General features: G+C 37.2%; 1 protein-coding gene across 1 annotated transcript; it reads left to right on the top strand.

Moving 5' to 3' along the window:
* Window positions 1-1733: 1733 nt before the first annotated feature.
* On the top strand, window positions 1734-24408 carry LOC130855032 (nephrocan-like). Its single transcript, XM_057737850.1, has 3 exons — window positions 1734-1922; window positions 13668-14569; window positions 23961-24408. Exons 1-3 carry the CDS (start codon window positions 1734-1736, stop codon window positions 24406-24408), a joined length of 1539 nt encoding a protein of 512 aa, XP_057593833.1.
* Window positions 24409-26989: the final 2581 nt, after the last annotated feature.

Here is a 26989-nt window from a genome sequence, read left to right on the forward strand (position 1 = left end):
GGAAGAGAGGATTATAACTGGGTTATAGGAGGGAAGAGACCTGGCAAAATAAAACTATTCACATTGAAAAGGAGTAATATATTAGATATAATGCCAAAATTTCAAGAAAGCTATAGAAATACGATAGAAAAGAAGAAAAATATATTATACATCATAATTTCAAGGCTTAATCAAAGACAAGGGAATCCCATGGCTACCAACAGAGGATACACAGCATCGCTGTGCTGCATAACAGAAAAATTAACTGTTGTTAATGGCAGATGAAAGGATAGGATTTTACAGACATTTCATTTCAAGTAACTAAATATGAACTTACCTTTTTAGCAACACAGAAAATGTGTTCAATGAGTATTTCTCTTTGTTGTTTCAAAGACTAGGCAGAGGAAAAAAATTGAAAAGAGCTTTGATTTGGAGACAGGACTAAAGCTATTTTTAAATTTTTTTTCCGTCCTTGCTCCTTTTTCCAAATTTTCTTTTATCAAGTCTTGCTGTGCTATTTGAAAACTCTAAAAACTAAAAACTAATTCTATTATTGGACAAAAGAAATAAATAATAAAGCTCCTTGAAAATCAGCATATTGACAGAAAAGAAATCTATCATCACTTCTTGTCTCTGATAGTAAAAGAAAACAGAGGGCAAACAATCAGAAAAGAGGAGTAGAAAAGTCTTTTGGGAAAAACATACAAAAATCCTTACTCTGAAAATAGAATTAATTGATTATTAAAGCAAAGAAACTTTTACCTTCAAAATAAAAATTGTAGCAAAGAGAGGTAAATTTAAAGAGGACATCAGAGAAGGTTTTTAATATTAGAAAGGGTTTGTTTAGAGCAATCTGCTGAGGCCAACTAGCATGGGGAAATTTAGGTCTTCCATTTAGGGGGAAAGAGCTTCTCTATATAATCTTTTGCTTAAAATGCTTTTAAATTCCTTCAACAGGGATGATCACAGGAAGACAAAAAGCCACAACAAAGGGGCACCCAGGACAAGGGAAGCTTTCCCTCACTGGTAGGAATTCACAACCAAGTTCCTCTGAAGAAACTAGAGGCCTTTCTTCCATTATTACAAATAAATAAAGATAATAGACCTAGTTTGATGTTTTATTCTCACTTGAGTCAGTATTTTTGAATGAAAAAATATTTTCTATATATGATATTTGGATAATTAAGTGACAGATGAATTGAACCAGTTATCTGTGATTCTAAATATCTCTCCATTGTACTCCCATTGTTTCACTAGCAATAAAATGTTACTGAAACAACAATAATAAATAGAAAACCTGCCTATTTTCCCATACTAGTTAATGTGAGAAGAAAACACCTGCCCATTGCAGTCCACAAAAATGGTTTTAATATAGGGTCACAGAAAATTCAAAGGTTTTATAGCCCACTATAAAACAGCTCTTTGTCTTTTCCCACTAATTCCCTGGTGTCACTTTTAACAAAACAAGGGAACTACAGATAATAGAGGTGTTTGCAGATTAGCCTTCCAAGCCATAAATAACACAGGGTTTTGCTCACCTACAAATATTAAGGCAGCTTATCAATGTTTAAGCGCCTTCCTCTTTGTAACGGCTGCTAACATTTTAACCCAGGCAAATTGAGAATTTTTTCTTTCCTGTCTTCTTACATTGACAGAGTACACATTCATAAGATTCTATTACCAGATTTCACAGTATAAAGAGTGAGACATCACCCAAACACTCGCCTCCGACCTGAGAGGCCTTGTTTTGGAAGATGCATCTGCTTTACACTTTCCTTGTTTTGCTCTCATCTAGCTATAGTTTCCATCCTAACTGTCCTGGAAGATGCAGCTGTGATTCAGAGCAGTCGGTGCAATGTTACAGGCTGACGGAGGTACCATCAGGTATTCCTTCCACCACCAAGAAGCTCTACATCAGCCATAGCAAAATTCAACACCTTCAGGTAATTACTTATTCTACATCCGAGTTACTGTAATTTTACTTTGTGAGTTAGAGTAAGGGGTGAGTGTGGGTTTGTTCAACTCAATTTAAATAATCAAAACAAAGTGATGGTTACCAAGTTGGGTAGCTGGACTAGCTACCTGTTTGCTCTGTATACTGAGATGGGTATATGCCTCTGGATATTTCTTTTTAGGGAAGTAGCCTCCCCAAAAATCAGTCTATAATTAACAATATTTTATTTTAGTTTCTATTTTTGAAAATTTAATTATGTTACTGCAGAGTAAAAGTAAAGAAATGACTTTCTTAACAAAAAGAGTTTGAGAGCATATGGCCCCTATGGGTCCCCATATTAAAAAGAAGTCCTTTTAGGGGAAAAAATAGTTTTGTTCATGCCATAGAAGGCAGATAATACTTAGAACATTATAAGACTATCAAAGTGAATGCAGCATATGAGAATTATTCATACTAACCCTAAAAACCAGCCAGGCATCAGTGTCTTTGTGCAAACCTACACAGAAGAAATATGTTTTTGTTTTGCCACATTACTGCAATTCTCATTCTATGTGCTTTTAATTATGACTTCCATTTTCATGCTTCCCTATTCAGAGGGCACTGAAAAGAGTGCTATAGATTTGCCTGACTTGTATAACATAAAGAAACTTTTGTTTTTGACCTTTGGTATTTTGAAAGGCATTAAGAGACTAGAGTTCTCATTCCAGTTTTCTCACTAACTAGAGATAGAACTATCTTAGACAAGCAGTTAAAAAAGTCTCCGGACCTCATTTGTTACCTTTATGACGTGCAAAGGCTGGATTAGATTGGGGATCCCAGGAACTTTCTAAATGGAAAATTCTACGGCTCTCCGAGTTTGCTTTTACCGGTGACTGCTTCTCCCTCATTGATCCAAATCTTAAGATAAGGAACTGCCTGTCTGTGATCCAGGTGCACAGAGTCAGTAGATGAATGTACTTTTCCTTCAAACAGAGATACTCCCCCCCTTTTTTATTTCAGTAAGATATTTTAATGTAGGTGCACATAAACACAGAGTTTAAAATATGTGGCACAGTATTTGTCTCGAGGCTCAGTAAGCACAATTGCCTAGTCGTCATCTGTTTACTTTCCTCTTCTAATCTATTAGTGCCTAATGCCAGAGGGAAGGTCTGACCCTGTCTGGTCTCAGCATTCAAGCAAGACACCTGGGTAAAGGGCAAGATGCTTAAATATTTGTCCTGAGGACTTGAGATACGGAGAGCTGGAGTGTCAACTAAGCCTGGTAATGATCCCACACTGCTGCTTTGCAGCCAATAAAATGAAATTATGCCTCTCATCAAATTCACTTATTGAATGAGTTCATTTGTCATTGGTTTAAGTTCATTCAACAGCAATACTGCTACTTCCAACTTGAACCCAGTTAATTATCTCTAGGAAGGACAGTTTCCCGTGAAAGGCTGGTGAAAGAGAGGACTGTTTTGTGAAGGAAGTAGAAAGCTCTGAACAATAATACTCTTTTCTCTTTTAAAAATCCTCAGGCTTTAAATGACTGTAGTTTACTTGCATTTGGTGAATGCAATATATATTTTGCTTATTTGGTTTGAACTACAGAATTGGGTGCCCATGTTTAAAAAAAAGAAGCCTTAAAATAAATCTTCAGATTCATAGCAATAGAAATTATATATATACACACACACATACGTGCATATATATACACATACATGTCATGTATATGCATGTATGCATAACATATATATATATACACACATATATGTGTGTGTGTATATATATACATATATATAGTTTCCAGTGTTTCTAAATGTTTCTGTTACTTGTTCATATAATTCAAATGTCTTTGGGTCTGTGAATGCCGTGTTTATGACTGGGGATAAAAGATGAAAAATTCAGTTCCAGGAATTCCCTTGTTGCCTAGTGGTTAGGATTCTGGGCTTTCACTGCCATGGCCCAGGTTCAGTCCCTGGTCAGGGAATTAAGATCCTGCAAGCCACATGGTGCAGCCAAAAAAAACACTAAAAATTCACAGTTCCTGCCTTCAAGAAAAGAGGAACTTTATTCATTTATCTGTGAAAATCCCTACTTCTTTGAGGTGCATGCCATCAGACTATAACAGTTTGTTCCTCTGTGTGTCTTATACTGTGCCCCTGGTCCCTGCCACCCTGGCTCCTAATCTTCCTCTCCATCCTAAGTCCTGCATCTTTTGGGGTGCTTTCAGTGTCCAATATCCTAGTCCCATACGTCCTTGAACTCATAAAAAGGAATCTATCTACATTTCTACGTCACCACAGCCATCTACTCTGTTGCTTATATCATAATTCTCATTATATCTGAAACTTCTCCACTCAAAAATCTTGAATTCCCATACCCACCCTGATCATCATCTCCTTTTCCTTCAGCTGTCACCTCAAGGAGACTTCTAATCCTAGATCTACCCACATTCTCTCAGATAATCAGTTTATTTCTTATCTATCTTCTTTCCCTACTCCTTCCCCCTTTGCATCCTACAATTAGTTATCTCAACACCTATTCAGCAAAGCCTCAGTCTTAAGTTAGGGTGATCATTTTCCTTTGTTTCTTCTATACCTGGACAGCTGGGTGCTGCTGGAGAGGATCACACCTGGTGTCCTATCCAAGATAGCTTTTACCAAACCCAAGGTCATGAAAATGTATGCCTATATTTTCTTCTAAGAGCTTTATAGTTTTAGCTCTAACATTTAGAGGACAAATGAAATGTCTTTATGGTGGCAGTGAGTTAAAATAATTGCACTGTACATCTTTTGTGGAAGAGAAGAAGCTACTTCAAATTCCTCTTGGGTAAGAATATATAGTTTATCGACAAGTGTGTGGGGGGGGTGGATTATGGATTCTTTTTATATTCTCTCCATACTTTCCAGAATTTAAATTGTTCACAGAGGACAAGTGTTGCTTTGATGATCAGAAAAAAAATTCCAACATAGTTTACAAACCCCCTGCTGGCTTGGTTCACACATGTCTGAGGCAGTCACTGTGAGGGTGTGAGTTTCCTGTATGCGTTAGACCTATAAGGAGTCCAAGAAAGGCATGTAACCCTCTAATGCTTGGAGTAGGGCCTGACCATAATTGAAACCTGAAACAAAGCCTTTTCATGGAGAAACCAGCTGAAGTTGCCCCTCTGCTCTATTTCATTTTACTTGGTTTGCCTTTTTTTTTTTTTTTTTAACTTTTCTTATTATACAGTAGCTTTTATCTACATGAGTATTAAGCTCACTAAACTGTAAAACTGTGATGGCAGGAATTTTACTTAGCTAAGCTTCCTAAGCCTAATTGTTAACACCAAACCATACTTGCCTTGCTTTTTAAGCAATGTTGAAAAACTGCCAAGGTTAGCTCCAGGGCAAAAGCATCTCTTTTCACAACTCTTGAGTACAACCCTGCTTAGGCCATGGAAATGGAAAAACAAATCTGACAGATTTTTTTTCCCTTTGTCAGCTCTGCAAACTCAACTGATAAGTTGAAAATCAGTGGGTGACTTCCTCACTGTCTGTGGCATCAGAACGCTATACTCTTAAGCTAAATGCATGTTATAGACCCTAAGGTTAAAAATATATGTGTTGGGGTAAGATAAACGTGGGTGGAAACCCAACTTTTCCCCTTGCTAGCAAGACATACTTGGACATTTTGTTTTGCTTTCTTGAGCTTAAGTTTCCCTCATTGAAAAGGGAATAATCATGCTTACACATAGAGCTTTGTAAAGATAAGCATAGGAAATACTTAGAAAATGGTAGCCATTTTAACTAACAATAATCAAAAGTAATCTGCATTGACTTGACAAAGAGCAAAGGTTCTCTATGCTTAATAATAGAATACAACTATTTGCTGGATTCAGTTAATAAAATGACTTATATTTACTATTTAGGCTGGTCTATATACTTTACAAATAGAAATGAAGACAAATTGAAGCTCTGACACCATACTTTGTCTAGTCCCCAAAGAAATTTCCCAATCAGATCTATATCATCTCTGAGGCTTACTGCATAGTCAACAATCTTTTAGGGTTTGTTGTCACTCAGATAGAAGTAGAAGCATTTGCAACACCAAGGTCTTTTGGGAGCAGATCAACAGTCCCAAAGATGAAAATCTATGTGTAGAGTAAATAATGACTTTATATGAAAGAAAGCCTAGAAAAAGGCACTTCAGAATGAAGAATAGATTAAACAACACTGAGTCTTAGACATGTCATTTAATTTTTTTTGGCCTCATCCCTTATATGGATGATTTGCACTAGATAATCTCTAAAATTTCTGCTTTTCTAAAACTCTTTGATCTGTGTCTAGATCTTTTTTTTTTTAACAGACAATAAACAGCATATATTTAGAGTGTACAATTTGGTATCCCAATCTCCCAGTTCATTCCCCCCCAACCCTTCCAGCTTTCCCCACTTGGTGTCCATATGTTTGTTCTCTACACCTGGGTCTCTATTTCTGCCTTGCAAACCGGTTGATCTGTACCATTTTTCTATAGACCGCATATATGTGTTAATATATGATATTTGTTTTTTTCTTTCTGACTCACTTCACTCTGTATGACAGTCTCTAGGTCCATCCATGTCTCTACAAATGTCCCAGTTTCATTGCTTTTTACAGCTGAGTAATATTCCATTGTATATATGTACCACATCCTTTTTATCCATTCATCTGTTGATGGACATTTAGGTTGCTTCCATGTCCTGGCTATTGTAAATAGTGCTGCAATGAACATTGGAGTGCATGTGTCTTTTTGAATGATGGTGTTCTCTGGGTATATGCCCAACAGGGGGATTGCTGGGTCATATGGTTACTCTATTTTTAGTTTTGCAAGTAACCGCCATACTGTTCTCCATAGTGGCTGCATCAACTTACATTCCCACCAACAGTGGAAGAGTGTTCCCTTTTCTCTACACCCTCTCCAGCATTTACTGTTTGTAGATTTTCTGATGATGCCCGTTCTAACTGGTGTGAGGTGATACCTCATGATAGTTTTGATTTGCATTTCTCTAAAAAGTAGTGATGTTGAGCAGCTTTTCATGTGCCTCTTGGCCATCCGTATGTCGTCTTTGGAGAAATGCCTACTTAGGTCTTCTGCCCATTTTTTGTTTGCGTTGTTTGTTTTTTTGATATTGAGCTGGATGAACTGTTTATATATTTTGGAGATGAATCCTTTGTCTGTTGATTCATTTGCAAATATTTTCTCCCATTCTGAGGGTGGTCTTTTCGTCTTGCTTAGAGTTTCCTTTGTTGTGCAGAAGCTTGTAAGTGTCTTAGGTCCCACTTATTTATTTTTGTTTTTATTTCCACTACTCTAGGGGGTGGATCAAAAAAGATCTTGCTGTTATTTACATCGAAGAGTGTTCTACCTATGTTTTCCTCTAGGAGTTTTGTAGTGCCTGGCCTTACATTTAGGCTTTAATCCATTTTGAGTTTATTTTTGTGTATGGTGTTAGGAAGTGTTGTAATTTCATTCTTTTACATGTAGCTGTCCAGTTTTCCCAGCACCACTTACTGAAGAGGCTGCCTTTTCTCCAATGTATATCCTTGCCTCCTTTGTCATAGATTAGTTGACCATGGTTTATCTCTGGGCTTTCTATCCTGTTCCATTGATCCATATTTCTGTTTTTGTGCCAGTACCCTACTGTCTTGATCACTGTAGCCTTGTAGTATAGCCTGAAGTCAGGAAGCCTGATTCCACCAACTCCAGGCTTTCCTTCTCAAGATTGCTTTGGCTATCTGGGGTCTTTTGCGTTTCCATTCAAATCATAAGATTTCTTGTTCTAGTTCTGTGAAAAATGCCATTGGTAATTTGATCGGGATTGCATTGAATCTGTAAATTGCTTTGGGTAGTATAGTCATTTTCACAATGTTAATTCTTCCAATCCAAAAACTTGGTATGTCCCTCCATCTGTTTGTGTCGTCTTTGATTTCTTTCATTAGTGTCTTATAGTTTTCTGAGTACAGGTCTTTTACCTCCTTGGTTGGCTTTATTCCTAGGTATTTTATTCTTTTTGTTGCAATGGTGAATGGGATTGTTTCCTTAATTTCTCTGTCTGATCTTTCGTTGTTAGTGTATAGAAATGCAAGAGATTTCTGTGTGTTAATTTTGTATCCTGCAACTTTACCAAATTCATTGATTAGCTCAAGTAGTTTTCTGGTGGCATCTCTAGGATTTTCTATGTATAGTGTCATGTCATGTGCAAACAGTGACAGTTTTACTTCTTCTTTTCCAATTTGGATTCCTTTGATTTCTTTTTCTTCTCTGATTGCTGTGGCAAGGACTTCCAAATCTATGTTGAATAGTAGTGGTGAGAGTGGACATCCTTGTCTTGTTCCTGATCTTAGAGAGAATGCTTCCAGTTTTTCACCATTGAGAATGGTGTTTGCTGTGGGACTGTCATATGTGGCCTTTATTATGTTGAGGTAGGTTCCCTCTATGCCCACCTTCTGGAGAGTTTTTATCATAAATGGGTGTTGAATTTTGTCAAAAGCTTTTTCTGCATCTATTGAGATGATCATGTGGTTTTTATCCTTCAGTTTATTAATATGGTGTATCACATTGATTGATTTGCATATATTGAAGAATCCTTGCCTTCCAGGGATAAACCCCACTTGATCATGGTGTATGATCCTTTCAATGTATTGTTGGATTCTGTTGGCTAGTATTTTGTTGAGGATTTTGCATCTAAATTCATCAGTGATATTGGTCTGTAGTTTTCTTTTTTTGTAGTATCTTTGTCTGGTTTTGGTATCAGGGTTATGGTGGCCTCATAAAATGAGTTTCGGCGTATTCCTTCCAGTGCAATTTCTTGGAAGAGCTTGAGAAGGATGGGTGTTAGCTCTTCTCTAAATGTTTGATAAAATTCTCCTGTGAATCCATCTGGTCCTGGACTTTTGTTTGTCGGGAGATTTTTAATCACAGTTTCAATTTCTTTACTTATGATTGGTCTGTTCATATTTTCTATGTCTTCCTGATTCAGTCTTGGAAGGTTAGACCTTTCTAAGAATCTGTCCATTTCATCCAGGTTGTCCATTTTATTGGCATATAGTTGCTTGTAGTAGTCTCTTATGGTGCTTTTTATTTCTGCAGTGTCCGTTGTAACTTCTCCTGTTTCATTTCTAATTTTATTGATTTGAGTCCTCTCCCTCTTTTTCTTGATGAGTCTTGCTAGAGGTTTATCAATTTTATTTATCTTCTCAGAGAACCAGTTTTTAGTTTTATTGATTTCTGCTATTGTTTTCTTTGTTTCTATTTCATTTATTTCTGCTCTGATCTTTATGATTTCTCTCCGTCTACTCGCTTTGGGTTTTCTTTGCTCTTCTTTCTCTAGTTTCTTTAGGTGTAAGGTTAGATTGTTTATTTGGGATTTTTCTTGTTTCTTGAGGTAGGATTGTATCCCTATAAACTTCCCTCTTAGAACTGTCTTTGCTGCATCCCATAGGTTTTGGATTGTTGTGTTTTCATTGTCATTTGTCTCTAGGTATTTTTGGATTTCCTCTTTGATTTCTTCAGTGATCTCTTAGTTATTTAGTAGCATATTGTTTAGCCTCTGTGTGTTTGTGTTTTTTACAGTTTTTTTCCTGTAATTGATTCCTAATCTCATAGCACTGTGGTCAGAAAAGATGCTTGATACAATTTCAATTTTCCTGAATTTACCAAGGCTTGATTTATGACCCAAAATGTGATCTATCCTGGAGAATGTTCCATGTGCCCTGGAGAAGAATGTGTAATCTGCTGTTTTTGGATGGAATGTCCTATAGATATCTATTAAATCAAGCTGATTTATTGTGTCATTTAAAGCTTGTGTTTCCTTATTGATTTTCTGTGCAGGTGATCTGTCCATTGGTGTAAGTGGGGTGTTAAAGTCCCCCACTATGACTGTGCTACTGTCAATTTCCTCTTTCATAGTTGTTAGCATTTGTGTTATGTATGGAGGTGCTCCTATATTGGGTGCATATATATTTATAATTGTTATCTCATCTTCTTGGATGGATCCCTTGATCTTTATGCAATGTCCTTTCTTGTCTCTTGTAACATTTTTTATTTTAAAGTCTATGTTATCTGATATGAGTATTGCTACTCCAGCTTTCTTTTGATTTCCATTTGCATGGAATATCTTTTTCCATCCCCTCACTTTCAGCCTGTATGTGTCCCTAGGTCTGAAGTGGGTCTCTTGGAGACAGCATATATATGGGTCTTGTTTTGTATCCATTCAGCCAGTCTATGTCTTTTGGTTGGTGCATTTAGTCCTTTTCCATTCAAGGTAATTATCAATATGTATATTCCTATTACCATTGTCTTAATTGTTTTGTTTTTGTTTTTGTAGGTCCTTTTCTTCTCTTATGTTTCCCTCTTAGAGAAGTTCCTTTAGCATTTGTCGTAGGGCTGGTTTGGTGGTGCTGAATTCTCTTAGCTGTTGTTTGTCTGTAAAGCTTTTGATTTCTCTGTTGAATCTGAATGAGATCCTTGCTGGGTAGAGTATTCTTGGTTGCAGGTTCTTCCCTGTCATCACTTGAAATATATCATGCCACTCCCTTCTGGCTTGCAGAGTTTCTGCTGAGAAATCAGCTGTGAAACTTATGGGAGTTTCCTTGTATGTTATTTGTCATTTTTCCCTTGTTCCTTTTAATAACATTTCTCTGTCTTTAATTTTTGTCATTTTGACTACTATATGTCTTGGCATGTTTCTCCTTGGGTTTATCCTGCCTGGGACTCTCTGCACTTCCTGGACTTCGGTAGCTATTTCCTCTCCCACGTTAGGGAAGTTTTCAACTATAATCTCTTCCAATATTTTCTCAGGTCCTTTCTCTCTCTCTTCTCCTTCTGGGACCCCTATAATGTGAATGTTGGTGCGTTTAACATTGTCCCAGAGGTCTCTTAGGCTGTCTTCAGTTCTTTTCATTCTTTTTTCTTTATTCTTTTCTGCATCGGTGATCATCACCATTCTGTCTTCCAGGTCACTTATTCGCCCTTCTGCTTCAATTAATCTGCTATTGGTTCCTTCTAGTGTATTTTTCATTTCAGTTATTGTGTTGCATATCTCTGTTTGTTTGTTCTTTAATTCTTCTAGGTCTTTGGTAAACTTTTTGACCTTTGCATCCAGTCTTTTTTCAAAGTCCTGGATCATCTTCACCATCATTATTCTGAATTCTTTTTCTGGAAGGGTGCCTATCTCCTCTTCATTTAGTTGTTTTGCTGGGGTTTTAGCTTGTTCCTTCATCTGGTACAAAGTCTTTTGCCTTTTCATTTTCTCTATCTTTCTGTGGCTGTGGTTTTCAGTTCCACAAGACGAAATATTGCTGATACTGCTTGATACTGCTGTCTGCCCTCTTGTGGAGGAAGCTATTTAGGAGGCTCCTGCATGCTTCTTGATGGGAGGAACTGATGGTGGGTTGGGCTGGGTGGGCAGAGCTCAATAAGACTTTAATCTGCTTGTCTGCCAATGGGTAGGGCTGTGTTCCCACCTTGTTGGTTGTTTGGCCTGAGGCTACCTAGTACTGGGGCTTACAGGCTTTTTGGTGGGGCTAATGGCAGACTCTGGGAGGGCTCATGCCAATAAGCACTTCCCAGAACCCCTGCTACCAGTGCCCCTCTCTCCTCGGTAAGCCACAGCTGCCCCCTACCTCTGCAGGTAACCCTCCAACACCAGCAGGTAGGTCTGGTTCAGTCTCCTGTGGGGTCACTGCTCCTTCCCCCATGTCCTGGTGAGCACACTTTTTTGTGTGCCCTCCAAGAGTGCAGTCTCTGTTTCCCCCAGTCCTGTGGAGGTCATGCAATCAAATCCCGCTGGCTTTCAAAGTCTGATTCTCTGGGGATTCCTCCTCCCATTGCTGGACCCCCAGGTTAGGAAGCCTGATGTGGGGCTCAGAACCCTCACTTTAGTGGGTGGACTTCTGCAGTATAACTGTTCTCCAGTTTGTGAGTCACCCACTCCAAATTTATGGGATTTGATTTTAACACGATTGCATCCCTCCTACCGTCTCATTGAGGCTTCTCCTTTGTCTCTGGTTGTGGGGTGTCTTTTTTGGTGAGTTGCAGTGTCTTTCTGTCAATGATTGTTCAGCAGTTAATTGTAATTCTGGTGCTCTTGCAAGAGGGAGTGAGCACACGTCCTCCTACTCCGCCATCTTGATCCTCTCTCCAATCTGTGTCTAGATCTTGAGTCTTTTTTGAAAGACATTAATTATAGACCACAGGCAATGGAAGATGTATTAGAAAATGATGAGTTGAGGAAGAAAAGGCTTTGGAGTCCAAGAGACTTTTTTGAAATTCTCAACTCTTTCAAGATGATGATACTGAACTTGCAGGGTTATTAAGAGAATTAACGATAACATAAAAACGTATTTGGAACTTGTAGATTCTCAACAAATGCAAAAAAAAAAGCTATTAATTTTGGGATTAGGACTAATTAATACATCTGATTAATCATTAAGGAAATATCAAACGTTAGCAACAATATATAAGCCAAGGCGGCTGCCAAAACTATTTATGATTGAAAATATCCATTTATGGAATTGTTAACATGAGATTTTTCTACCAGAGTATCATGTTAGGAGGTACTTTAAAATATACCATAATTCACATCACATGTTCTCCCGGAATATAAATACCTATAACAAATATGTGATGCAAAATTAACCCACTTTGAAGGTATTAATCATGTATTGGTGTTACAAAGAGGCTCAACTGAACAATTAAATAAAACATTTATAAACTGTAGAAAGTAAGACATAAAATTGTGCACTGAAAATTACAGCCTAATTGAAATCTGAAGCAGGTTGAAAATTTGGTGAAGATTTATCAAGCTGAGGAAAATCTGGAACAATTCCTCTTTTTGCCTAAACTTGATTTTACTCTGAGAACCAAGTACCAAAGATTACATCATCCTATGCAAAGAGCTGAATGTCAAGCTAGGAGGAATTTGGAGGATATGTAGAGAGATAGGAGTGCTTGAACTTGCAAACCATGGAGAAAGTATATCAGATTTTGTAATTTCTGAAATTTAGGAGAGGAATAGCATTAGGTCTGAGAAAGATGCATGAATGGACTCCTTGCTCTACAGAGATGGAGACATGTGTACCCTCTTTGTTTCTTCATGAACCTTTTTCATCAGTGAAGTGCAAATTGGCAGGTAGGAACAAGGAGGCTATAGTTTTCCAAACTATTATATAGTTGCAAATATTTCTCTGATAGGCCCATTCTACTGATAGCAGTATCTAGGACACTGAAATTTTTTTAATGCTTAAATTTTGTTAAGATGTAATTTATAATTTAAAAAAATCTAAGCAATGCAAAATGTAGATAGATTATGAAAATTCCTTATAGAGTTAGCAACTCTAGTTAATAGTTTGGGGAAATGTTTCCAGATTATTTCTCTTTTGGCTATTACAAGATGATGCAACAAAGAACATCCTACTGCATAAATCATTGTGCAATTTGTAAGTACTTCTACCTAGAAGTAAACTTACTGGATCAAAGAATACACAGCAAAAGTTGGCCAATAGTCTACTAATGTGTGTGAAAGTGTTTAAAATATTTTAGACATCTTACACTGTTAGTAAAAATGGTCAGGACCTGAGTTTCTACCCTTTTCCAAGAAATATTTAAATAGATCCTGAAGGGAAATCTGAAGTATCTTTAGTATTGAATGATAATGTATATGGCTTTTTTTTTTTTTTACAATAATCCTAGTTTACTGCTTTTCTCTCCCCATCCTTGCTTTTTTTTGTAGCTATCTAACTTCACCCAAATGTCGGCTCTAGAAGATTTTATTCTGCTGGCCAGTGGAACAGAGTCAGTAGAAAATGACACTTTCAAAACTATGAGTGCTTTGAAGACCTTGGAACTCTGGAAAAATAAGTTAAGACGGGTCCCCAGTGCTCTCCCAGCCAGTCTTGAAGTGTTAAAACTAAACGATAATTCAATATATGTCCTTCACGGATCTGATTTTGAAGGATTGAAGAAATTAAAAATCTTTGAACTGAAAAACAACCTGATCTCTTCTCTCTCTCCCAGCATGCTCTCCTCCCTTGTCAGTTTGCAAAGCCTGGTGTTAGACAGCAACAATATTGAGTCTGTGGATGGCCCACTGGCACTTCCCCATCTGAAACATCTGAGCATGGAGAATAATAAGCTACACCTCATACCAGCTAGCTTCTTCACTTCTCTGCAGTCTCTGCAATTTCTCAGTTTCAGTAGTAACTTTCTGACTAAAATTCCTATCAACCTGCCGAAATCCTTGCTCTCTTTAAAAATGGAGAGAAACCGGCTCAAAGTGGTAAGGTTTCGAGATATGAAACACTTGGAAAATCTTTCTCATCTTTACCTGTCAGAAAACTCACTCTCTTCCATCGATGGGGCACAGTTCCTTGTCAATTTAACTACTCTTGAGTTGTCCCAAAATCAGCTTCAAATGTTGCCCCTCAGACTACCAGCAAGGCTACAAAAGCTTGATATCAGCAATAATCTGATTCAGAAAGTTACAGCAAAAGATTTTCAGGACCTCCGAGATTTGAAACATTTGTTTCTGGACAACAACATTGTCAGCTTGTTTGAAGCTGGAGCCTTGCAGAGGTGTTCCCAGCTCTCCAACCTGGCCCTGGAACAGAACCTACTCTTGTCTATACCTCTACGGTAAGTGACAGTTATCACTTAGGGTAACTACTAAAAAAGTTTTCCAAAGACTGGGACAATTAAGCACATTATACAAGCAAGAAAAGTCATCCGAGCAAACATAAAGTATCTGATCAAGGCTATCCAAGGGTTCAGGGGTGGAAGTTTTAAACAGGGGTTTGGAATCTCCAGCCCTCAAGCTGACTCCTGCACTAACTTACCTTGCCTGTGGGACAAGACACCAACAGGTGAGATCTGTATTTGAAAATATGCAATGCCGCCTTGGGGCCATATGCTAACAAACACCTTGGGGGGTGTTCCTTGTAAAAATGTGTTCTAAGTATATGGCCTGGATCCAGCAACAGGCCGACTAGGCGTGTGCTTAACCACTAGCAAAGCAAGGACACCAGGGAAAAATGAGGGGGTTGGGGGGAAATGTAGTAAAACATTTATATTTTTAAAAAGCATTGAAACAGTATTTATGGGAAAAAAATCAAAACTTTGTAATCAAACATTGTATTTATTTTGAATTATATATTGGGAGCCTCATGTTTTTCTCAGTGCTGTGATCTTTAAAGGGTTTAAGGGGCACTGCTTATTTCTCTGGGTGTCTGTCTGTGAGCCTGTGAGTCAGTCTGCATCTGTCTTACTTTCTGTTTTTGGTTGTTTCTTCTGTTCTCTTTCTCTCACACACACGTACATACTCTGACTCTTAATTTCTCTTCCAAATATCTCTCCTTCTATGCCCAACCCACTGTACCTGTTCCCCCTAACCAGTCATAATCTATAACTAATGTACATACTTACATTGATCCTATTTATTTAAACTTTATTCCATGTTCCACATTTTAAAGTAGAATTAAAAAAAAGAATAAGTAGTATTATTCTCCTAAAAAAAGCTATTAGATTGTTTATTAAATGTATCTATCAGTGAATTCTTTTTCCTTTCAGTGCTTTATAGAAAAAAAATCTTCCTGCCCTATTATCATTATCAAATTACTCACAATTAATATGCCAACTTCTGGCTTCTGTAGAATCCTGCGGCACTTGATTTACTTATAATCATTGTTCATTATGATAACTTTTCTTGTCAATGAGAAAGGAAAAAATTATCTGATGTGGACAGATGCTTATTTTTTTCTAGTTGAAAGGGGATTTTTAAATTATACGGTATAACTGTATCAAACGCAAAACATCAAAATGTGATTTTTCAAACTGAAATGAGTATTTTAAATTATGTATTGAGGATGATTTGAAAGTAATCAATTTCTCTTGATGCATAAGCATGTGCATACAATTAATTTAATTCAGCAAGTCTGTTTTGAGCATTCACGATGTGCCAGGTACCTTAGCAGGCACTTGGGATACATCAGTGTAAGAAAAGAGATAAAACTTCTTGTTCCGTACAGCTTAAATTCTAGCAGGGAAAGAGTGACAACATACTATATAAGTAAAGTACATAATATTTAGATCGTGTTAGGTGTTATAATTAACAACAAAAAAGGGCAGGATTACCAGATTCAGGACTGTAGAGAGTGGGGGTGACTGGTTGCAATTTTAAATAAGGTAAGCATGGTAACCCTCCTGAAAGGGTAAGCTTTAAGCAGAGACTGGAAGGAGGTGAGGGATTTAGTTGTGAAGTTGTCTGGGGGAAAAAGTGTTCTAGACAAAACTGCCAGTACAAAGGTCCTGAAGGCAAGAACATGCAGGCAGTTTTTCAGGGTTCTAAATCTTGTTGTTATTTAAATAATTTCTCAACTATGTTTCAAGCCTTATTTTATATTACTGTATCCTCCTCCTCCAAAAAAAACTGTGTATAAAATAAAAACTTACAAAACAGGTTTGGAAGTGACTATACCACACAAGGATTATCAGCAGGTTACAATAGCCACGGGCAAAACTGTGAACTCCGTGGTGGACTTTTCTGTTCGGGTGACTTTTAAAAAGAATTTGGTGCAGTAATCCTGCTAAGTTTAATGAGTGAAAAATAGCTTAATTATTTACTCCTGCCAGGGTATTTGCGTTTTAATAAGTGACTACAGAAAGCACAAAGCTTTTATCCAACAGAGTATATATTGGAGTTGCAGGCCTGAGCTAATCCTAATTTTCAAATCTGACTTTACGATAGAATTATCTGGAGAACTTTTAAAAAGCCCACTCATGCCTGGACCTCACTTCAAACCAGTTAAATCAGACACCCTAGGCTTGTGGCCCAGGCATCAGTAATTTTTAAAAGCTCCGCAGATGAATTTTTTGTGTAGCCAGGGTTGAGACCTCCTGGGGAAGGACAATAGGGCAAGTAACAAGATACCAGGGGGCTTTTCCTATGAGGCTTAAATGAAACAACACAATCGTCTGCTTTGTCAAAGAACTTGGCCTGCTACCAGAGCAATGTTCTTGAAGAGAGTGGTTTTTAAATTCTCTATCATGACCACAACTTCCCAAACCCCCACTCCCCAACTTTTCCTTAAATTGGAAGGTGGGGAGGACACAAATTTTTTTTCCTGTGGTTTTCCTCCCATAAAGAATGAAAACAAAATACTATCTATTCCTTATATTTGAATTTTGAGACTTTTATTTATGGAGTTTTAAACAGTACACTCTTCCTTTTTATTTGCATGCTTCTTATTCATACACAAAACTATACTTTAAAATTCAGTTTTCTATAAATAAATTGTAAACACAGGCAATCTATCTGTGCTAGTTGCTAACCTAGCCTAAACTAATCTAACCTGTTAGTTGCTAGTTGTGTATCCTATCACAAACTATTTTCACAAATCCCTTTCTCTGTCTACCATTCTTCAATCTACATTTCCCCAAGAAAATAACTGTATATGGTAAAACTTTTAGGTACACATAAATTCAAATATCTACCCCATTTGCCTAAATATGCTAATTGAGATAGAAAGCAATACCTAACATTTATTAAGTGCTTACCAAGCCCAGCAGTGAATGAATATACACGTTATTCTCTGTTACTCCTAACAATCCTGTGAAGGTAGGTACATTATTTTACCTGTTATCTTACAGGTTAGAAATTAAGGTTAAGAGCTATCAAGAAACTTTCTGGAAGTCACATGGTCAATAAACTCTGGAGTCAGGATTAAACACAGTAGTCTAACTCCAGAGCCAGGGAATTTTAGGCACTGCATCCTCACCAGCCTCTCGGATTTACTCTACTGCCAACAATACACTATACTACTTAGAACTTAGACTGCCCAAGACCTGGGTCTCACTTTTTGCTGCATCTCATTTCACCAATCTGTAGCTCAGGGAACAAATATAAGTTACATCACGCCTTCCTTACTCACAATTTGGATGGTTCAAATCCAGAATAGCTTTCTATAACCTGATGAAAAGCCAGTTAGCATTTTCTCTTATACTCAAGTACCATCTACCGACAAAATGGGTATGTGCCCCTTTTTATTCTAAAAAGCAACACTGCCCAAAGAACAAATAGCATTTCCAGACATATGTTTGTCTTAAAATCAGGGCTACCTTTTTTGTATAAATCAGACTTATAAAGAGAAATTATATCAAAGCAATAAATGACTACCAAAAAATCACAAAAGCAGGAAATTAGTTATTTCTCTTGCAATGCCATTTTGGTTATCCATAGAAACATGAAAGAAAAAAAGGTACTCCTAAGAACAGGTACAATTTTTGGCTACCCAGCCCAGAACTGAATAACTATTTATTTTAAAAAAAACCTTGGCTTGCTCATTTTCGTTAGCTAACATTTTTATGTGACTTCTGTGTACTAAGCACTTTCACCTGTATAGTGGAAAGTCAGAAGCTTTAATAAGCTAAATAAATAACTTACCTAAAGTCACATACTGGTAAATAGAAGAGCCAACATTAGAACTCAAGTTACTAAATAGACTTGACTCTTTGGTTTACTTCCTCAGCTGTGCTCCCTTGTGCTCTCAATACAGAGTCTTGCTGACTGTGTCACCACCTGCTAACAGTCCATTTTTCCTTTAAAAAAAAAAAGCTATACACAAGAGATTTTCTATATAACTTTTAGAGATGTACCTCATATAAGCTGGTGTGTGCACCAAATTGCGTTGTCTTAGGGATTAACTTCAATTCAATTTAAACTGCAGATACCAATTTGCAAATTGTTAGTATTAACAGTGAACCAACTGAGAGAAATGTTTTTGCAGAAGCTTTTATCAAACTGTTAAAATGTATGAAGTGATTTTCCCTAGTAAATTAATCTGCTTTGTTAGGTAAATTTAATTCCAACTGAAAAGAAGGCACTTTAAAAAAATAAAACTTTACTCAAAAGCACAAGTACTTACATATGTATATGTACGATATGGTTTAGGAGATGAATACAAATATATATAAATACAAAATATAAGTATCAAAGGAAAAACCAAGGGCAAAATTTAGGCTAAGTGCCAATAACATAAAAGATGAAGCTTTCAGAATGAAATTCTTATAAGAATAATACCATAACAAACAAAAGGTAATATTGTCATAAAATATGGTTAAATTCATTCATTTTTTTTTTCTCTTTTAAATAGCAATCATATGACTGGGACCACCACAAAAAATTTCATTAAATACTAAAAAGAATGAAATGTACATCTAATATGTTCACACTGCATTCGGATGGCATTTCAAGGGACTTTTTTTCCTAGAAAACTTCCTCATGTCTCGTACTTCATAAAGAAAATAGCACTTAATATAAAGTTGTTGACTAGCAGAAAGATTTTCAGTTCACAGCTGTGATTTTTTAAATTTTTTATCAACAGGTGTTAGCATGACATTTTTCAAATTGATATCCACAGTTAAAATTCTTTTTTCCCGATTATAAAGAAATACCTGTTCAAGGCTGAAAACTTAGTACGCTGAAAAATAAAAAAACATCCGTAACTGCTCCACCAGAACCTATGTCTAGCGATAATTTGTTTTTATGTGTTTCAGATCAGTCAATATTGTTTTATGTTTTTTCCACTTAACATTATAGTGTGGTTTTTCTCTCCCTTTTCCCTTTTCTATTTTTTCCAAGTATCAGTGTGGACCCAGGGATCTTCATTTATTCAGTGTGTTATCATTTACAGTTGCTAGTTTCTTTTGATGCTCAAATTTCCCCAAATTTGGCTAGTGGGAGCCTCTGCAAGCTGGTTCCTGTGTGAGTGAGATGTGATTCCATTACCTCTCTTTTCAAAAAATTGTGCTAAAATACACATAATATAAAATGTATGCATACAATTTATCATTTTTACGTGTACAATTCAATATTGTTAAGTATCTTCACATTGTTGTGCAACCAGTCTCTGGAAATATTCATCTTATAGAACTGAAACTCTGCACCCATTAAACAACTCCTCATTCCCCCCCTCCCCTCAGCCTCTGACAACCACCATTCTACTTTCTCTTTCTATGAATTTGACTACTCTAGATATCTTATGTAAGTGGAATCATACAATAGTTATCTTTTTGTGACAGGCTTTTTTCACTCAGCATAATATCCTTATTCATGTTGTAGCATTAGTCAGAATTTCCTTCCTCTTAAGGCTGAATAATATTCCACTGTATGTACTTGTATTTTCTATTTTGCTTTTTCATTCATCCATCAATGACACTTGGACTGCTTCCACATTTTAACTATTGTGAATTCAATATGGGAGTATAACATGGGTGTGTAAATACCTCTTTGAGACCTTGCTTTCAATTCTTTTGAGTATATGTGCAGAAGTGGAATTGCTGGATCATATGGCAATTATATTTTTAATTTTGGGGGAAACCACCATACTGTTTTCCATACCAACTGTACCATTTTACACTCTCATCAACAGTGCACAAAGTTTCCAGTCTCTCCACATTCTTGTTAATACTTGTTATTTCCTGGACTTTTGATAGCAACCATTATGATGGGTGTTCCACTAATCTTTAAATACTTCATTGTATTCCAGTTCAGACGTTCCAGCTTACCTTGCCCCAGACAGGGAATTAGCCATGTTTCCAAGAAGCCTTGTTTCTTTCTTTTTTTTTTCCTTTTTTATTGAAGTATAGTTGATTTACAACATTGTGTTTATTTCTGCTGTGCAGCAAAGTGATTCAGTTATACATATATATATATATTCTTTTTCATATTTTTTCCGTTACAGTTTATCACTGGATGTTGATTATAGTTCCCTGTGCTATACAGCAGGACCTTGTTTTTTGTTGAAGCCTTGCTTCTTTTATGCAGAGACTGGAATTCTGAAACTAAGATCTGTGTGTTCGGTCAGCTTATGCTATTTGGATAGCATTGCCACTAGTGTATAATATTGCTTTTAGGTCCTTTCAATATACAGAGCTAGAAAAAAATATATATTTTTAAATCATGAACTTACATTGGTATTTCCAATTCATATTAACATTAGAGAGGGTTTTTTCTTCTCTTATTTTATATTTGTAGCTTTTTCTCTTACAGTGAAAATCTTGGTTCCTGATAACATTAATATATTTTCTTATTTTCTTTATCTTATAGTATTCATTAAAAATTTTCAAAATTGCATTAGTAAGAGTAGTATTAACAATAAACATATTTCAAGAAGTTTCTTTGCAGATCCTTTTGTCTTTAGAGTCTAAGGCTTAGCTATCTCTACTAAGGCTATTCAGAGTACTTTTTCTTGTTTTTATATGGTTATGTTACCAACATAAACATTTGATTAGTTAATTAGATTTATTTCTTTTGTGTTCAATTTTTAGGGCTTTTTTTTTTAAGCTCTTTATTGGAATATAATTGCTTTACACTCCTGTACCAGTTTTTGAGGTACACCAAAGTCAATCAGCTGCATTTATACACATATCCCCATATTCCCTCCCTCCCGCGACTCCCCCTACCCTCCCCATCCTGGCCCTCTAAAGCATCACCCATCATCGAGTTGATCTCCCCTTGTTATACAGCAACTTCCCACTGGCTATCTGTTTTACAGTTGGTAGTATATATATGTCTGTGCTACTCTCTCACTTCGTCCCAGCTTCCCCTTCGCCCCCCGCCCCCGCAACCTCGTGTCCTCCAGTCCATTCTCTGCATCTGCATCCTTATTCTTGCCCTGTCACTGGGTTCATCAGTACCATTTTTTTTTTTTTTAGATAGGGCTCGTTTTTTTTTTGTTTGTTTGTTTTTGTTTTTTTTTATTATTTATTTTATTTTTTTTTGGGGGGTACACCAGGTTCAATCAACTGTTTTTATACACATACCCCCATATTCCCTCCCTTCCTTGACGCCCCCCCCTCGATTCCCCCCCACCCTCCCTGCCCCAGTCCTCTAAGGCATCTTCCATCCTCGAGTTGGACTCCCTTTGTTATACAACAACTTCCCACTGACTATTTTACAGTTGGTAGTATATATATGTCTGTGCTACTCTCTCACTTCGTCCCAGCTTCCCCTTCGCCCCCCGCCCCCGCAACCTCGTGTCCTCCAGTCCATTCTCTGCATCTGCATCCTTATTCTTGCCCTGTCACTGGGTTCATCAGTACCATTTTTTTTTTTTTTAGATAGGGCTCGTTTTTTGTTTTTTAATTTGTTTTATGGAAAATGTTAACATGATTCAAAAGTTAAAACCATATGGAACCAAACACTCCCTAGAAGTAACTATTGTAATTCATTTCTGATTTTTTTCCCAAAAACCAGCAAAATGTGTACATGTATGTATTCTTATTTCCCTCTTACACAAAAATTAAGATACTACATTCACTATTCCACTTCTTGTTTTTTCCCCTTTAACAATACTTTCTAGAAATCATTTTACGGTAATTCATCAAGATCAGCCTCTTTCTTTTTCAATGCGGCATAGTAGGTCTCTACTGTTGTACTGGGTTGTTTCCAGTCTTTTGCTATTATAAATAATACCATAAGAAATGCACATGAGCTGTTTTATATTTGTGGATATAAAATATCACATCTTCAGAGATTTTACCTAGAAGTGAGATTGCTAGGTTGAAGGGTAAATGCACATTTATTTTGTTAGGCTTTGCTAAATTCTCCACAGGAGCTGTGCCGTTTTCAGCTCCCACCAAGCTATGTATGAGAATTTCTGCTTTTTCACAGCTTTGCCCACAGAATGTATAGCTAAGGATTAAGCTTTTTACCAATCTTATAGGTGAGAAGTGGCATTTCTGTGTGGTTTTATTCTTCATGTCTCTATTCTGAGTATGGTTGAAGACTTAAGGGCTTTGCTTTCATGTGGATTTCCATTCATACTTTTTGCCCACTTTCAGACTTATTTTAAAATATTTTCTTCTCAACTTGCAATAGTCCTTTGCATATTAGGGAGATTAGCTCTTTGTCTGGGATATAAAGTACAGATATTTCCCCCAGTTTATCATTTGTTTTTTGACTTTGCATTTGCCTTTTGCCATACACAATTTATTTATTTTTATTATTTTTAATGTAGCTGATTTATTGATCTTTTATAACTTCTCGATTTTTGAGCCACAGCCAAAAAGCTTTTTTATAGAAATGATATTTTAAAAATTATTTGAAAATGATTTTTATGATCACATGATAGTCCATTATCTCTTAATTTCCATATTTGTGGACATTAGCCCTTTATCATTTTTTTTGCTGTTATAAATATGATCAAATACGTGACAAACATATTTTTAAATAAATCTCTATTCACTTCTCCTATCATCTCCTACGCTGAAAGGCATGACATTCTTTTCTTTTTATTTTTTTAGGCTCTTTATTGGAATATAATTGCTTTACACTCTTTTACCAGCTTTTGAGGTACACCAAAGTGAATCAGCTGCATTTATACATATATCCCCATATCCCCTCCCTCCCGTGACTCCCTTCCGCCCTCCCTGTCCTGGTGAAAGGCATGACATTATTTAAATTCAATGCATGTTACCAAATTGTTTCCAATTTATACCAAAGTGGTACCAATTTATACTCCCACTAGCAGAGTTTAAGTTCTTACCTCATTACACCCTCATCAGAAATAAATTTTAAAATTTAAATCCAAAATAATGCTCTAATTTCTAATTTCTAACATTGCATCATTTTTCATTACCTTTTATATTCATGAACAACCCTTTTCATATTTTTTATTCAATATTTTTACCTCTCCTATAAATTATTGATTCATGGCATTTGCCAACTAAAAAATTGGAAACACTATTTTTCTTATCAATTTGTTACATGATCCCGTTTGATAAGAAAAATGAAAGAGTTTTATGGCCAGGAACCAGAAAAATCAGAGGGTTGGAAAATAAGACCTATGAGAAAGGGTTAACGACTTGTAGATAAGACTGAGGTTTGCACTTTTAACTTTTCGAAATAAAGCTTGTTTTCTAGCTTCAGAGGGAACAGAATGGTACGGAAAAGGTGGATGTTGCTCAATCTGAGTTGCCTAGGAATGATGGTCACAGCCTCTTCTCACATCCTGTTTCCATGCTTTTGCAGGCTCCCAGCAACCTTAGCCAGGCTGGACCTAAAAGGCAATGCCATCCAGGATATTGCTGAGAGGGAGCTCAAGGATCTGAAGCAGCTTCAGGTTCTAAACCTTAGGAACAACAAGATCTCTGCCTTAGACCTCAAAGCCTTGGAGGTGCTGCCTCGCCTCAGGCACCTGTATCTGGATGGAAACCCATGGAATTGCACCTGCAGTCTCCTGAGAGCCAGGGAGGTCCTGAAGGCCAAGGGCACAGATGTGTGGGGAGGACAATGTGCAGCACCAGCCGAACAACAAGGGGAGAGCTGGATGTCTTCCAAGAAGATCATGAGGCAATGTGAGCATCATTTGCATCTGACCGAGAAAAGCAAAGAGACCAAAAAGAAACCAAAGCCTGAAGAGCACTCCAGCATCAGAATCAACGTGGATGATGATTATTATGATTATGAGATAGACTAAGGATGAGCTTTGTTTACAGTTTAGAAAAAGGGTTTGTTTCTTTCCTTTTTTAAAGTAGACTTCATTTTTTATAGCAGTTCTAGGCTTATAGCAGAATTGAGAGGAAGGTACAGAGATTTCCTATATACCTCCTACCCCTACACAAACAGAGCCTCCCCCATTACAACATGTCCCACCAGAGTGGAACATTTAGTACAGTTGATGAATCTTTGTTGACATATCATAGTCAACCTAAAGTCCATAGTTTATGTTAGGCTTCACTCTTAGTGTTGTACATACTATGGGTTGGACAAATGTATACTGACACGTATTTACCATTATAGTATCATACACAGTAGTTTCACTGCCCTAAAAATCCTCTGTGCTTCAGAGCAAAAGTTTTTTAATGTTCAATATCTTAAGCAAAATATATAATACATTTAGATATGCAAGGTTTTTTTTATATGTTTTTCTTTTTAAGAATGAAATGAGGGTTAAGATAAGTTGAGGTGATGGGGTGAGTAAAAAGGAATAGTCAGAAGATGTAAGATTCCGTCCATGTTAAAAGTAATATGTTTGTGTTTTATACTGAAACCTAGACAAATAGTAATGCCCAATAAAATCTCCATCTGACTAACTTTCTGCAAATAGACTAGTTCATTGTATCAAATAAAAAGTGGTGATTTTATGTATGAAGCTGGCACTTATAGACTTACACTATAGGCTTTTGTTTACAAGCAATAAAAACTGACTAACGTAAGTAAGAAAGAATTTATTGGAAAGATTAGGAATAGCTCACAGAATCCAAGGAAAAGCTGGAGAATCTGGAAAGGACGGCAATCAGACCTGCTCCAGGGCCCCAGGAGGAAGAACTTAATGGAGAGTCCCTAAGCTTCTTCAGGGTTCTCTCTGCAGAATGAAATGCGCCTGCCATTGGCAGTGTTAGCTTCCCTCTTCCCAAGAGTCGCATCCCCCGGGGGAGAGACTAATTGTTCTAGCTTGAGTCACATGTTTGCCTCTGGCTAAGGGACAGTAGCCAAGGTTACTATTTGACATTCTCATGAGGACCAAAGGGACACCAGAAAGGGAAAGGTAAACTGGCACTGTAATTACCACAGATGTCCCTACAATAGCCTTCTTGAAAAGAGCTGTGCTTTAGTTTCATTCAGTTTTCTCCGAGGACCACAATCCCTGCAGTGCCTTCCTTTTGATTAACTGCATGCTTTAGAGAGCTGCCTGATTGGGGATAGAGGTGTGACTGTAGGATAATTTTTTTTTCTCCTACCAATCTACTTGTGAAATTGATCTACTTGCAAACAAACCTAAAACCCCATCCAAATCAGTTCCTGTTCTAATTAGTAAGATTTATCAACTGCAGTATTTACAAAGCTTTTCTTCAAAATAGCCCCAATGGCAGAGAAAGAAAAAATAGAGATTGAATGGAGAGTAAGGATGCCCATCAGAAGCTAAACCTTTCTCCAGCGTTCTAACTTCAACTTCTGTGCAAATTTTGCATTACTTGCTTTATGCCCATATTTTCTTCTCCCCAAATCTTTTTTTAAAAATTTATTTATTTTATTTATTTATTGGCTGCATTGGGTCTTTGTTGCTGTGCTCAGGCTTTCTCTAGTTGAGGAGAGCAGGGGCTACTCTTAGTTGCAGTGCATGGGCTTCTCAGTGGGTGGCTTCTCTTGCGGAGCCCAGGTGCATGGGCTTCAGTGCTTGTGGCTTGAGGGCTCTAGAGTGCAGGCTTAGTAATTGTGGCACATGGGCTCAGTTGCTCCAAGGCATGTAGGATCTTCCCAGAGCAGGGATTGAACCCGTGTCCCCTGCATTGGCAGGCAGATTCTTAACCACTGCGCCACCAGGGAAGTCCCCCCAAATCTTTAAATTTATTTATTTATTTTATTTATTTATTGGCTGCATTGGGTCTTCGTTGCTGCACATGGGCTTTCTCTAGTTGCTGCAAGCAGGGCCTACTCTTCATTGTGGTGCGCAGGCTCCTCACTGTAGTGGCTTCTCTTGTTGTGGAGCACAGGCCCTAGGTGCGTGGGCTTCAACACTTGCGACACACGGGCTTAGTTGCTCCGTGGCATGTGGAATCTTCCCACAATAGGGCTCGAACCCGTGTCCCCTGCATTGGCAGGGGGATTCTTTACCACTGTGCCAGCTAGGAAGTCCACCCCCAAAATCTTTATAACATTGATATTCCTTAGAGAAAATAAGCCTGTTAATATGTGGTTTCTAATACTTCCTGGCACCTTGACAGGTATCCCAAGTACATATGCACAGATGTGCAGAAATAAGGGAACTCGTATGATTTTCCTTGCTATCGTGTGGGGCTTCAATTCTTCTAATGTCAGACCACAGTTCTTTCTAACAAAGATTACTGATGCTTGATGTGTAATAATTTATACCCACTGACATTGCCTGGACATTTATAATCAGAATTCTCAAGCTGTGTGAGCCTTGAGACAGAATCTAGTTTTTTACAGGTGAGGGAGCTCAGGCTCAGAGGAGTGAAGTGACTGTCAGGCTCACACATATAGGAAGTGGCAGAACCAGAATTGATTGCACCTGGACTTTTTGATCTCAGTCCAGT

Source organism: Hippopotamus amphibius, chromosome 6, assembly GCF_030028045.1.
Source record: "Hippopotamus amphibius kiboko isolate mHipAmp2 chromosome 6, mHipAmp2.hap2, whole genome shotgun sequence".
NCBI lineage: Eukaryota > Metazoa > Chordata > Mammalia > Artiodactyla > Hippopotamidae > Hippopotamus > Hippopotamus amphibius.